Source organism: Aspergillus versicolor, assembly GCF_001890125.1.
Source record: "Aspergillus versicolor CBS 583.65 unplaced genomic scaffold ASPVEscaffold_1, whole genome shotgun sequence".
In the NCBI taxonomy this organism is placed as follows: Eukaryota; Fungi; Ascomycota; class Eurotiomycetes; order Eurotiales; family Aspergillaceae; genus Aspergillus; species Aspergillus versicolor.
Window position 1 is genome coordinate 4,859,940 of NW_024467524.1, and position 14,048 is coordinate 4,873,987.

At 49.4% G+C, this 14,048-nt stretch overlaps 7 protein-coding genes across 7 annotated transcripts; 5 read left to right on the plus strand and 2 right to left on the minus strand.

Moving 5' to 3' along the window:
• Positions 1-299: 299 nt before the first annotated feature.
• On the plus strand, positions 300-2,177 carry ASPVEDRAFT_120571 (pentatricopeptide repeat protein; the record flags this gene model as incomplete). The annotated part of the gene is made up of 1 exon (XM_040805802.1): positions 300-2,177. One exon carries the CDS (start codon positions 300-302, stop codon positions 2,175-2,177), a length of 1,878 nt encoding a protein of 625 aa, XP_040663415.1.
• Positions 2,178-2,417: 240 nt separating this feature from the next.
• ASPVEDRAFT_37067 (protein kish) lies at positions 2,418-3,063 on the minus strand (the record flags this gene model as incomplete). The annotated part of the gene is made up of 4 exons (XM_040811377.1): positions 2,912-3,063; positions 2,702-2,811; positions 2,563-2,646; positions 2,418-2,496 (listed from the first exon to the last, which is right to left on the minus strand). Coding segments are annotated over exons 1-4 (230 nt in total), but the record flags the coding sequence as incomplete, so codon positions are not given.
• Positions 3,064-3,096: 33 nt separating this feature from the next.
• Positions 3,097-4,039, plus strand: ASPVEDRAFT_119063 (putative transcription initiation factor TFIID subunit 13; the record flags this gene model as incomplete). Its single annotated transcript, XM_040805667.1, has 2 exons — positions 3,097-3,508; positions 3,585-4,039. 2 exons carry the CDS (start codon positions 3,097-3,099, stop codon positions 4,037-4,039), a joined length of 867 nt encoding a protein of 288 aa, XP_040663417.1.
• A 661-nt stretch (positions 4,040-4,700) lies between these two features.
• ASPVEDRAFT_119279 (eukaryotic translation initiation factor 3 subunit F) lies at positions 4,701-5,856 on the minus strand (the record flags this gene model as incomplete). Its single annotated transcript, XM_040805681.1, has 3 exons — positions 4,701-4,917; positions 4,976-5,688; positions 5,752-5,856. 3 exons carry the CDS (start codon positions 5,854-5,856, stop codon positions 4,701-4,703), a joined length of 1,035 nt encoding a protein of 344 aa, XP_040663418.1.
• A 340-nt stretch (positions 5,857-6,196) lies between these two features.
• On the plus strand, positions 6,197-8,701 carry ASPVEDRAFT_59317 (UTP25 family protein). The gene is made up of 5 exons (XM_040815474.1): positions 6,197-6,245; positions 6,304-6,677; positions 6,726-6,925; positions 6,974-7,551; positions 7,603-8,701. Exons 2-5 carry the CDS (start codon positions 6,371-6,373, stop codon positions 8,519-8,521), a joined length of 2,004 nt encoding a protein of 667 aa, XP_040663419.1. The 5' UTR covers positions 6,197-6,245; positions 6,304-6,370; the 3' UTR covers positions 8,522-8,701.
• A 467-nt stretch (positions 8,702-9,168) lies between these two features.
• On the plus strand, positions 9,169-11,316 carry ASPVEDRAFT_37071 (DMT family transporter). Its single transcript, XM_040811378.1, has 2 exons — positions 9,169-9,845; positions 9,915-11,316. Exons 1-2 carry the CDS (start codon positions 9,498-9,500, stop codon positions 10,920-10,922), a joined length of 1,356 nt encoding a protein of 451 aa, XP_040663420.1. The 5' UTR covers positions 9,169-9,497; the 3' UTR covers positions 10,923-11,316.
• A 473-nt stretch (positions 11,317-11,789) lies between these two features.
• On the plus strand, positions 11,790-13,559 carry ASPVEDRAFT_37072 (uncharacterized protein). Its single transcript, XM_040811379.1, has one exon. It carries the CDS (start codon positions 12,035-12,037, stop codon positions 13,277-13,279), a length of 1,245 nt encoding a protein of 414 aa, XP_040663421.1. The 5' UTR covers positions 11,790-12,034; the 3' UTR covers positions 13,280-13,559.
• Positions 13,560-14,048: the final 489 nt, after the last annotated feature.

Here is a 14,048-nt window from a genome sequence, read left to right on the forward strand (position 1 = left end):
TTTCGAAATCGAATACCGTGGTTGCGGACGAAGTTTACGATGGTTTAGGGATTTCGACTGGCCAAGGCTCCGTTTCTTCAGATGGCTTTGTTGCCGGCTCGATTACGGACACCAACAGGGAAGCCAGCAGGGAAACAGTGGTGTCAGATGTGCATAGAGAAGCTGGAAAACTCCCAGCTCGATCCCCGTTATCTCCGGACCGCGATGTACTGCATAGCCGGGTACCAAATGCTCGCTATTCTGGAGATGGGCCTATGCAGAAAGGCGCCAAAGGTTCGAGTAGGAAGACAGTGGAGGATATGGAAATTGGATCGAGACCGTTGAACGTCAATCCCAGAAAGATCCATATATGGAGGGCTACCCGGGACAAGATATTCGCAGCAAGGTTGCTTCAGAAGAGCTTGCGAATCCCACTGGAATTCAATGAAGCGGATAATACTCTATTCGAAAAATTAAAAGCAGACCCCGACAATGCTTTCCGCAACCAATGGACATCGCTGTTGAGGCACGAGAAACCTTTTCACTGGCAGCGCTTGTCGCTGTGGTTGTTATATCACTCGCCCGAGCTTGTGCCAGACTTTTTACGGATCACTTGTCAAGATACCGACAAACCGAAACTTATATTTGTGACTGACTGTATTCGATTTCTGTTAAAGCTGTATCCTGATGTTGTGGATCAGTCACTTATCACAAGTTGCTTGCATCCGGACAACTGGCCCAGCCATCATCTACCCCAAAAGGCGGTTCGAATTTACGTCGAAAATTCGGAGCGCAATGCCGTATACTACGCTTGGTCCGTCGCGCGCAAGGAAAAGATGGTTCTGACACCCGAAACACTTCTATGTTTTGTGAAGCGATTTACGGAACTTGGTGACGTCGACAGTGCTATTGAAGCCATTCGAATGGTTCAAACTATGGAAAATCCGGAATTTTCTATGGACTCAGAAGCGGTTCTTCGCCATTGCTGCAAGCTACTCACGCTTGACTCCGTTGTGGGCGCTGGAAGCGAGCGCAATTTTCGCATACTTCCGAAGCTCCTTGAGCTGGGAGTTCAGCCCACTCGCGACCTGATGAACGTTGTTCTCTCGAATGCGTATAAAACTGGTGACTCTCAGCTCGGGCAGGACATATTAAATTACATGCAAGCTCAAGGGCTGAAACCCGACTCTTATACCTACCTAACCTTACTCACAAATGCTGTTGGCGCGGGCGATAGCCAACGCCTCGAAGCTTTGCTGCAAGAGATCCAAGTCAAGGAGGAACTACACCGCAACCCTTGGATCATGAGCAAGGTTCTCCATGCGCATTTCCTTTCCATGATCAAAGAAAACGACTTCAGTGATGATCCCAATGCCTTCTTCTACTCCATGCTGGCCATGTATAATCGATTGCATGATATCACCCCACTAAAAGAGCTCTCTGTCGTTCCTTATCACTATACCCCCCCGAGCGGCAGCGGCGATTCCCCGCCGTCCGTTGTTGCTTTATATATTGTCATTTCAACATATCTTCGGTGTGTGAAGAGCATTGTGAACGTGGAACATGTTTACTCGCGTTTTCGACAACTCGTGTTGGAGGGCCATGGCACGATCGCTCCGCTCGCAGCAACCGATCACACATATAATGAATTTTTAGTAGCGTTCCGAAATGACCCTCGAGGGCTGCGACCTGCAGTACGTCTAGTTGAAGACATGCTAAGTTCTGTTCCCAAGGACGCCCATATCACCAAGAAAATTGCGCGGATCGAAGTCGAGCATGCACCGCCAAGTTCCCAAACCTGGAATATCCTGATGAGTTGCTTTGTGTTCAACAGGCAACCCCATGCTGCTGATAAAGTGAAGGCAATGATGGGCAAGCACGGAGTACCCTGTCTAATCGACACTTGGAACATGATCATCAACAACCATGCCAACTCCCAAAACGTTCCCGCGCTCGCGCAAGCAATCAAGCAGATGGAACTCGAAGGCTTTACACCGGATAAATATACACACAATTCTCTGCGTTTTCTGCGAGATCCAGAACGGCTTTGGGCTGCCGTCGAGGAGTTAGACCAGGGACCCGATTCAGATTCTGGAGTTGAGCCATCCAGTCAGGCAGCTACGAAAGAGCCAGATAGCGTGTCTTTGCTTGATCAAGGTCTGCAAAGATTGAAGGACAGTATGAAGGCGAAAACATGACCTGCCATCTTTCTCTTTTACTTTTTATCCCTGTCTACATCGGATCATAAGTTGTGTTGTGCTTTGCCTCTTTAGCGTGGACAATCGATTTTCAACACCTTGAATAGGAGTCAATGGAGCATCGGGATATAGAACAGATACACATGTGTATAGTTGCTATTGTAAATTACCATTTCTGTATAATAATGATATATATTCGGAATACTTTATCATACAACGCCCTCATTAACAAAACGCCGGCTTGCTTGAAAGGGTTCATTCTCTAGAGTCATTAAATACGTATCATTCATACCATTCAACCGCCGATGAAAATGGAGACCTGCCATACCACCTTATTAACATCACTGTCGGTTTGCCCCTTGAAAGCGGGGGGGATTGAAGACTCACAGCCATCAGGACGCAACATATACTGACATACGGACTCAACCGTTCTCCTATCCGCGCGCATTTCCAAAAGATGCCGAAGAAACTGTTTCCTCTCAGTTAATGGCCATTTTGAATGGTCTTGCAGCGAGTGACCTTACCCATTCTGATTACGGTCCATAATCCCCGGCATGATGGAATGAGCGTACGCGCTCGTACAGATTATAAGTAAAAAAACGAGGAGAAGCGACTGGAAGTTGAATAAAGCCGACTACGTAACCAATTAGCAAAGGTCCCCAGAGATATATCCTCACTTTTCATAGCCAACTCCCTAGCCATCCAGCTTTCGTGATTTCATTGTTATCACTTACCATCTTGACGGCCCGAGACGGAATTTCTCAAGCTTCCAGGTAGATCAAAGACGTCTCGAGATATATCAGGATCCAAATAGCAGGATCGAACAAGCGAGTTACAGCAAGTGAAACGTCGAAGAGGTTCTGGTGACTAGATAGCTCAAGAACAGGTTGTCCCGCAACAGGACAAGCGTTCTGCCGCCATGCCCGTCGCCAACTATGCTCACCGCCGGGGGCGCGCCGTTCAGCCCGCCGATGCTTCTACAGACCCAACGCCAACATCTACATTAACCCCAACCACAAGGCCCTCCTCGCCGTGTTCTGGTGCTGTTCAGTCGCAGCAGCAATCCAGGGTCTCTGCAGGCCCTACTCGCTCCCTTGACCCTGGCAATGTGCCAAGTGAACTCGCTCCAGCTTGGCCGTTCAACCCTCAAGACACTGCGCTAATTCGCACCCGGGCATATCAACCCGCATTTAAACCCAACGCTATTAGCAACAATTGTGGGACAGAGAATACACCCAACCCGGTAAAAAGCTCCAAAGAAAAAAGGAAGATGGCCGAACCCAGAGCCCGTGCCGCCAGGCACAAGGGGCAGATGAACTTCCCTTCCGAATGTTAGTCCTCTCGTCTTATCTCGCACTTGAAGAAACTCGTCCTAGAACTCCCATGCTAACAGAGGTGTGTTTTCAGTACGCCTTCTACTCCTTGCATATGGTGATCCGGCTCCCCATCCTTCGTTTCCCTCGGAGCCACTCCCCGAAACTGTCCGTGTGCTCGATGAGATTGTTACCGACTTCGTGCTAGAGATGTGCCACGGTGCCGCACAACACGCAAACTACTCGCGTCGACAAAAGATTAAAGTTGATGATTTCCGGTTCGCGCTACGTCGGGATGCGAACAAACTAGGTCGTGTACAGGAACTTTTACGCATGGAGCGCGAGCTGAAAGAGGCTCGGAAGCAGTTCGATCAAAATGATGACCAGGTTGGGAACCTGAAGGATGCTGGGAAGAAGGGTCTTGAGGATATCGGAGAGAGTGTTGCAGACGGAAAGAAATCGAAGGGCAAAGGGAAGAGGGGTGCCAGACGGGATTCAGATGCGACCGAAGATACGACCACGACTAAGAAGAAGAAGAAGCCTAATTAGCTATGAGCTTTGGTCTTTCTTCTCTTGATTTGTTTCATTTACATCTGATTTGTGGCGTTGGCAACGGGAGTTTGATATCCACTTACATTATGAACTACTTAAGTACTCTCTGCATTGGAGGCGTTGGGTGTTATATTGGATGCTACAAATCGATTCATGGTTAGGCATTGTAATAAAATAATGATATACCTAGTACGTATACCAAGTCTTAGTGGCCACCATTAGTAAAGACTACCTGCAGCATGAAACAAATCATTGCTCATTATCAGCGTACCCAAATAATTGATTCAGTCACCCATGTACAGCATTCCTTTCATTTTTTTTTGTAGCCCATAGCCTCGTGTAAGGCCAGACTGACTCCCATACGCCGCGGTCATTTTGGGTCATTCAATTCTATCATGTTGTTCCTCCGGTTGTTTTCCCACCTTTCGTCGTTTTAAAGTTGGTTCTCTTGCTCCCAATCAAAGCCGTAGCGCGAGGACAGAACCCAAAGTATATGCAGGATCTAAAGGGAACAGAATCGGCATAGAAGACTTTTCGAGAGCCCCTAGGCACATATCGCAGAGGAAATATAGTGAAAGTAAGTGGGGAGGGGAAATTTTTCCGAAAACAGCTAAAAGGGAAAATTGAAAAGGTATCTTCATAGTGAATTCTAATCATCCTATGCGCGAGCCTCCTCAGTACTCCGTTCTTGAGTGCGCTGCTGTCCCCCGCGGCCTCCTTTGCCTCGCTGGTTGCGCTGGCCACCTTGCTCTGCGTTACCCGACTCACCACCCAGGGTAAGCTGAGCAGTCGCTAGTCGGTTAGAAAGCTCCATCTGTGTGCGAATGGTGTTGGCCAGGTAAGAAACCACCAAGACGTCCTGAATGTGGTTGTTACTAGAAAACAGTTAGCTGCGTTAGTTCAGGGACAAAGGAGCGGGGAAGGGAGACGTACAAGTCACGTTCAATATCGACCGGTTCAACCTTCGGAGCTAAGGCGAGAGCATTGAGCAGGAACTGGCCCAATGCCGTAGAAGCAGGAGCCTCCTCGTCCATGACTGACTCAACATATCGAGAAACGCGGTCAATCATGCCGAGAACCTCCTCGACCGCACGCTCAAGGGCCTCAATGTCGGTGAAAAGCGAGGTCGAACGATCTTCAGCATCCCTAGCCGCAGCGACAGTCTCCAAACCACTCTTCTCCGCCTCGCCGTACCGGATCTCGTGGGGAACGGGAATAAAGGCGGCGCTATCAGCGGCCCTCTCAGCTGTCACACCGACGGGGGCAGAAATGTAGGCACGGGTTTCGATGTCTTTTCCAGCTTCGGTAGAAACAGTCAAGTGGACAGCGGGGTGCGGCCATGTGCCATCACCCTGACCACTGTAGAAATTTTGGATCAAGGCAGAGAAAGTGTTCAGCTCAGATGCGGTGGCGTACCAACCCACGAGAACCTCCCTAGGGTTTGCCTTGAGGTGCAAGGCAAGCATTTGCTTCTGGTACTCCATGTCCACCTCGACTTGGTCTGTCGTCTCCGTGTGCCCAACAGCGAATGTGCTGCGAATTTCCACCTCAGTGCCATCCTCAGACCGGGTTCCGAGAAGTGTTCCGATCACACGTTCCTGATCAGCATTGCGGCGGAGGGAGTGGTCAAGGATCGAGAAAAGAGCCTACAGCATTAAGTCAGCGTCTGAGCCCCTGAGTCTCCAGATTTTCACACAGCGAAGTCATACCTGAGGTTGGATGACAACGTTCAAAGGAGCAGTTGTTGGTGCAGACCCCGCTAGGACAGGGCCCAGGGGACGGGCAAGGTGCAAGAAAGAATCTGATTCAGCCATGGTTGCGGGACAAAAGGGAGCAGGTGTGAAAGATAAAGCCCTTCTTGAAACTGTCGTCCTCTGCTTTCGCCGTGCTGGGGGTGGAGTTTTCTCTTTGACCCAAATCTTCCGGCCCGCTGGACTTCGGCGGCGGAGGTTCTTCTGCGAGGCTCAAATTGTGTGTGCGCAGCCCGGATTTCGCGCTAAGATAAGATAAGTAACCCCGAAAATCCAGCAAAAAAGAGGCCGCCTTCTGGACAGGCACACTTGGATTTGCGCACAGCATCCTTAAAAATATTTTTACAGAATATGGCCCCTCCTCGGGGCAGAGGTCCGAAAGGACGTAAAGGGGGTCCTATAAAACGAAAGGGCGGCCCTGGCTTCTCAGCATCCCGCATTGATGAAGTAGAGTGAGCTGAAAAATTAACAATTGTTTACCATTGCACGTTATCTGACAGTTCCACCTAGGTCTGAAAGCTCATCAGGTGAAGAGGACCAAATCGAGGAACAATTCGAGGATGAACCGCAAGAAGAAATGCCCGCCGATGACGCATCGTCCGATAGCGATCAACACGATCAACAATCGGCGCAGCCGTATACTGAATTACTCCAGCTGCTTCAAACAAAAACAGACAACCATGTACCGGCGCGCAAGAAGAGGAAAATGGGTCATCGGGACAATGAGGTGTTGCGTGAAGCTCAGAGTGACGCTGTAGCGATGGGGGAGGAAGAAGATGTGCAATCCCTCGATGACGACCTACAGCAGCAAGAGCCGGACGAGGAAGGCGGGCTTGAGGAACAGGACCTTGATATACAAGAGGACAGTGATGATGAAGGAAATGGTGAGTTCAATCGTCCAGTTTCTACCGCCAGTTTCTTACTTGATACAGAGAATGATCCATTTGAGTCGCACTTCCAAAGTCCTAATGAAAAAGAACTGTCTCAGAAAATCAAGGCCGCATCTGAGAATAAGTGGAAAAATATGAAAAAGGAGCTCCCCGGTGGGTTGAAAATTTGGCGCGCAGTCCCCGACTTTGGTCAAAGTGACGTGCCTTTGTTAGGAGCGATAAAGAGCCTGTCAAGTGTGAAGGTCAGTGCTTTATCCAACTGTCAGTAGCTGGCGCTAACCGGATTACAGGTCAAGAGAAAGCTCAAGTCTTCTGTTGCTGAGCGCATACCAAGCCTTAGTGGCAATGCGCAGCAGGTCTCCCCTTACATTTTCGACTACCAAGATGTTTTATATGGCGCTCGGACAACATCAGAATCTGCCAACATGCGAGACCTGTTGGCGGTACACGCTACTAACCATGCACTAAAAACTAGGGACCGTGTACTTAAGAACAACACTCGTGTGGCCAAAGAGCAGGATGCCGACCTCGAAATCCGGGATCAGGGCTTCACCAGACCGAAAGTACTCTACCTCTTACCCACAAAGCAGGCCTGTGTGCGGGTAGTCGAAGCGATAACCCGATTTTTCCAACCTGAGCAACAAGAGAACAAGAAACGATTTATTGACACATTTTCTGTTGCCAATGACCCATCTTGGGAGAATAAGCCGGAGGATTTCCGCGAGCTATTCGGCGGAAATGATGACGATATGTTCCGACTAGGTCTCAAATTCACACGAAAGACGCTCAAATTCTTTACGCAGTTCTATACCTCAGATTTGATCCTTGCCAGTCCACTGGGCTTGCGAACAATCATGGATCAGGCAGAGTAAGTCCTCAGTGCTACTAGCGAATACGCTCATAATATTGACATTGGCAGTGTTAAAAAACGCGACTACGATTTTCTATCATCGATTGAAGTGGTTATTGTTGACCATGCCGACGCACTCCTCATGCAAAACTGGGACCACATCAGCTACATTCTAAAGCATCTCAATCTCCAGCCAAAAGAAGCGCACGGCTGTGATTTCAGCCGCGTTCGAACCTGGTACCTGGATAATAATGCGCGATATGTCCGACAACTCATCATGCTCTCCTCCTTCATCACTCCCGAAATCAACTCTGTCTTCTCGACACAGATGCAGAATTTATCTGGGAGGGTTAAATTCAACCCTTTGTACAACGGAGTAATCTCTGAACTCCCACTCCCTGTCCCGGTTAAACAGAGCTTCTCCCGCTTCGACTGTCTTTCCCCAGCCAAAGACCCAGATGCTCGGTTTAAACAGTTTACGACCACCATTTTATCTTCTCTCGTCCGCAACATTACCACTAGCCGGAACAAGGCAAGCGCTGGCGGCACACTCATCTTCATCCCTTCATATCTAGATTTCGTTCGTCTCCGCAACTATTTTGCCACATCACAGCAAACTACCAATGTCTCCTTCGGCGCGATATCCGAATACACCGAACCCAAAGAAATCAACCGCACACGTTCTCACTTTATGAACGGCCGACAGTCCGTGCTTCTATATACCGAGAGAATGCATCATTTTCGCCGCTACCAACTCCGCGGTGTCAAGCGGATCATCATGTACGGTGTCCCCGACAACCCTGTCTTCTGGGGAGAGATCGTGGGATTTCTGGGACTAGATCAAGCCAGCATTGTGGAAGCCGCTGAGGGAGGGGTCCGCGCATTGTTCTCCAAATACGATGCACTAAAGCTGGAACGGATTGTCGGGACGAAGAGGGTTGGGAATATGTTGCGGGAGAAGGGCGGTGATACCTTCACTTTTATGTAGACGATTGTACAGAAGCCGATGTCGGTGTTGCAAGCTCATACCTAACCTGCTACTAAGCCCCATAACTATCTTGAGTCTTAGTTGATTGTTTGGATAGTATTCTCTTTTCCCTGTCTCTGTTTGGCGAAGAACACTGTGACATATACTGAGAAAGCTTCTTGAGAATGAAGAATAGTATCGAGATCATTACCTTACCTTTCTGTTTTCGTTTGAGTGACGTTCTGAAGTTGCATATTCGGGGGCCAGGGCGTCTTTTAGTGCTGTACTCGTGTTACTAAAGCGGCAGATAATGCTCGCTAAAATGTAGAAAAGCATCAAGCTGCCCAACTGAGCCCAGCATAAAAACGAAGCCTCATGCCATTTTTGCGTTGTACGGGTCCCCATCTTGTCAGGAGGCTACTAGTTTTCTTTACATACTCATTTTTTGCTGCTGCTGTGGTAAAAAGAGGAGCACCTACTATGTACGTACTACGAAACTCACAAGAGCAGAGCTAGGATCTGCAAGATGATAATCATAATATCGATTCATCTCGGATCCTGGTAAAGTTGAGAGTCTTGGTAAGGACTGTTCTTGGAGTCTCCGCAAACCGGAGATCAGGCCGAACCCCTCAGTGTCCACCAGTTGATTAGTTTCTTTTAGCCGCAGAGCCAAAGTCACGCTCAATCATTTTTTTTTCTCCCTCATCGTTTGCCTTGCCTTTATTCAGACCGCAGAGAAGGGAGGGGCTGGCCTATCATTACCTTCTATGATTATTTGTTTTCCGAGGGGCTTCTATTCATATGACCCCAACTTTTGACCGAGTCACGAACCAACGGCTCATTGTATTTTACCTACACTAGTGATCACCTATTATACGTCTTACTTTCTCGAAGCTACGCTGCAGAAGCAGGCACTTTTCTCATTAGAATACTCATTCGTCTTATCTCCCTCATACAATTTCTCTTGTTTTCTGCCTATCCTAAAAGCATCGTGTTGATGCCGACACCGACATCTGTTTCGCCTGACCTAGGCGACTGCCGGTCTCTATCGCCGGCTGTGCTCGGGAATGGCTTCCAGGATCTTGAAAATGGAGAACGGACGCCGCTGCTGCAGGCAGCTAACGATCGGAGGTCGCCATCGCCTATACTTCTGAACTTACCTCCTCCGTCAACACCTTCGACCCGATGGAAAGAGAAGGCTTGGGGCACCGCAACGGATTTCTGGCTCCAGGGTAAGGGGATGATTCTCGTGATGTTATCCCAGTTCTTCGGAGCATCTATGAACGTTATGACCCAGGTGCTAGAGTTAAAGGGGAGGAACGGAGAAGGTTTTCAGCCCTTTCAGGTACGTCTCTGCTGTGGAACGTAGACCATCGGACGTCAGTTTTGTTTCCAAGGAGTTTGACACTTGCAGATTCTATTCGCCCGTATGTCAATCACTGTCGTAGCGAGCTACCTCTACATGTGGTATGCTAAAGTACCACAACCATTCGGAAACCGCTCCGTCCTCCCTCTCCTCATTTTCCGCGCAGCTGGTGGTTTCTGGGGCGTGTACGGACTCTATTACTCTGTCCAATACTTGCCTCTCTCTGAAGCGACTGTTTTGACTTTCCTCGCCCCGATTCTGAGCTGCTACGCTTGTTCGATCTTCCTCCCCAGCGAGATCTTCACTCGTAAGCAACAATTTGCTGGATTTGTCTCGTTGATAGGTGTCATCTTGATCGCACGGCCCTTTGCCTTTTTGCGAACCGATGCTGGGGATGGAACGGATTCGATTGAAGCAGAGAGAGAAAACCCCGGGGATGCAGACCAAAACCACCGCATGATGGCCATTATAATGGCAATGATCGGGGTCCTCGGGGCGTCCTCCGCATATACATCGATCCGAATGATCGGACAGCGCTGCCATCCACTAGTTTCAGTTACATACTTCTCCTTGTTCACCACAGTGGTTTCTGTCATTGCAATCATAGTTATCCCTTCTATATCATTAGATTTGCCAGGGACACTTTTGGAATGGACTTTGCTCACTGCACTCGGTGTCTGTGGGTTTCTGCTGCAATTTCTGTTAACTGCCGGGTTGGCATATGTGCCACCCCCGCCGCGAGATCGGAAAAAGTCTTCGAATCACCAATTATTCAGGACGCCGAGCCAGCATTCCAACCAGGAAGAACAGGTCTCAAAGCCAGAGGCGGACACCGGTGCCCGCTCTTCATCCGGAACCAAAGCCACGGCCATGCTTTACACACAGATGCTCTTTGCCCTGTTTTATGACAATACTGTCTGGGGCAGTACGTTATCGGCAGTCAGCTGGATCGGATCCGCCTTGATCCTCTGCAGTGCACTCTATGTGGCACTGGCGCGCGAATCCACGCCGGCACAAGCCGATGCAGCTGACGGTGAGGAGAACGCGAGGGGGTGATTAACGCTATAATAATGAGAAGTGGGTTCAGGCTCTGAATTTGAACAGTCAGCATTGAGTGCTCCATCAGCTTATCCAGACGTGAGCGCCATGAAGAGCGCCAGGACACTGTGCAGCCACTGCAAGCAGTGAATTGTGAAGAGGGGCGGAGAGCAGCAAGCTAATGCACGCCGCGCAGCTCAAGAGAAGCGAGGTGGCGATTTAAGGGACTTGTTCGCAGGACAGTCCTCCGGGGAAGGTTCAGTCACATCTTTACACACCTCCCTTCCTATATTTGGATCGTTGTCTATGAGTGACATGATAGATATGACAATAATGCACTTACTCTATGATATAGAAAAATTAACTCGAATTAAGAAACCAAATATGTACTCAAGATACATCAACAACCAAGGAAATAAATGGTGTGGTCAGCATCCATGCATCAAATGAAGTGCACTTTCCGTCCATCAAGAGCTTAGCTCCACTGCATTATGCCAGTAACAGTCTAGCCAGAGTTCTAGCCGGAGCTAAGTCGTCCGCGCCCGTGCCTCCCTCCAGCCTGAACTAGGCCTAAAGCAGACTAGAAGCCAGCCTTCCGCCCCATCGGCCGGTCGATCATTGGCACCACTGCCCGTAGCCACATGCAGCCAAACGTCATTTTCTGTGCTCCATACCGAAAACTCCCGAATCACAGCGGTCAATGGGCTCCGGGGTTGGCCGGCAAGCCAATGAAAAAAGCAGATCATGAAAAAGCTTCCCCGGATAAAGGACACAAAAGGGTTTGGTGGCTGAAGGCAATTGACGAATGGGGCTTAGTGTAGGAGGAGAGTGTCCCTGAAGCCTCATTTTCACTCTTTGACACTCAGCGCTGCCTTGGGGTTGGACCTGGGTTCTTGGGTGGGTGGAGCTGGCGTCTTTTTATCTGGCCTTGGGTGGCATGTTGGCTGTCCGGCGTATATAATAAGGGGAGCGGAGCTGACTCAATTCACTTGCCTCTTGACATTTGCTGCTGCTCGCAGATCAATCTTTATACGTACTCATCTCGTCCCCTCTTTTATCGTCAAGATCTTCCGATTTCGAGATCCACCTTATAGACTTAGATCCATAGACTCACTTTTGCTGTTGTCAGAATGCGCCATTTCGACGCCTGGATCCTCCGGGACCCCTACTCCATCTTCCACTACTACTCAACAGGTCATCGATGGAAAGAGAGCGTCCGCGACCTCATCCAAGCCCGCAAGATATGCGCGCCACTCTCGCTATCCCTCGACAGCAACGCTTCATCTACACCTTCACTTCCCATCGATCCCTACGCCCGCTCGATGAACCCGCAATCAACATGCGCCCTCCTCACAGAACTACCTCTTGAGATCCGCCTTATGATTTATGAATATGCCTTTGGCGACCAAGTCGTTCACCTCGTCCAGGTCAAAGACAAAATCCGGCACGTCCGCTGCAACAACACCACTTCATCCCTCGATAAAAACCGCCGCTGTTGCCCCGTCACCCCCGCACGCTGGCGAGCCAACGACCTAGCTGCTGCTGTTTCTTCACCTGCAGACAGCGCCAGCAGTAATGGTGCCACTAGCAACAGCATGCTCTACCCACACACTCACCCCTCCCTCCCATCGCAGCTAAGCAACTCCTCGACCGCCCTCATCCGCACCTGTCGCGCCATCTACGCCGAAGCGTCCTCGATCCTCTACAAGAACTCCGTTTTCGACGTCGACGACCTGACGACCTTCATCGCCTTCAGCCTGTCAATTTCCCCGCACCACCTCCGCGCAGTAAAAAAACTGACCATTCAATGGATGCCCGTTTGGCAGCCCATGGCGGGGGAGGAACATAAGAGCTCGATCTACTCGCATACGCATAATGATCGGCTCTGGGCATTGTTTTGGAACAGGGTTGCTGCCTTGAGCGGGCTGGAGGAATTGGCGCTCATTGTCGATCTGGGGTCGTTTGCAGGTACTCCTGCTGGTGCCCCTGCCGCCGCGGGTAATGGAGCAGCAGCAGGAGGGGCAGGAGGCGTAATCGGTGGAAACAGACTCCGTCTCTCGATCTCCGAACCCTGGGTTGCGCCGCTGCTCTGCGTTCGGGGCCTGCGGTCCTTCGAGCTGGGGATCACAGCTAAGTGCGATGCGGTTGCCAAGGAATTTCTAGAGGGTGACTTGGTGAGGGATGCGGTGATGCTAAGGAATCATTTGCGCATGATAATGTGTTCGAAGAGAGGAGAAGCGCTGCCTGCCTTACCGGGGGTGCAGGATCTGTCGGCGCAGTTGGAGCTGCTAAGACGGTGTGCGGTTGAGACAGAGGATATGGAACGCGGGGTTCAACGGGGAATGAGGCCGAGGTTGGCTATTACTGCCGCATGAGAGAGGCGATTTTATACCTGAATGGATAGACGTGGATCGAAGCTGTTTGTGTTCTAAGAATGTGTGCGCACGGTTTCGCTCTATATACCGCAACATTTGATACCCATTTGATTTCGATTAGCTTTGATAATTTACAGCTTGAACTCTGCCCTCGGCTACATTCAATACAGGCCAGAGTAGATCAAAGCACTTAGCTCAGATTATAATAGACAAGCGAGCAGGCAAATATTTTATTTTTTTTGCATGTGCACACTATTCACGCTCTCCTAGGTGTAATTCCTCCACCATATACCCATTTACTCTATATCGAGAAAAAGAGTATTCAAATCCATTACTATTACCTCAACAAATAGTCCAGTTGTCCAGCGCGAAACGTAAAAAGAAAGAAATGAGAAAAACAATGATGAAGAAAAAACGATGAAAACGGGGAGCTGTCAATTTTGTCCCATGCATGTACTAATAATCAAATCAACGTCAGAATGTCCGTTTGTAATGTCCCCCTCATGCTTGTTGTGTGTCCTTTCGAGTGTTGTACAATAAAAAATGATAATGAGATGCAAATGTTGGTGCAAGTGAAAATCGAAAATACAGTACCCGTGTCAATCTGGCCAACCATAGACTCTCATATACTTTGATTAGGGGATGCCAGATATAAACGGAGATGAAGAGAAAAAAAAAATCCCTACGCTAACACGAGTAGCGTCAGGCTCGCTTATCTTATGTACCATATGGACCAAGATCAGCTTGACAATTGAGACGATGAATGATG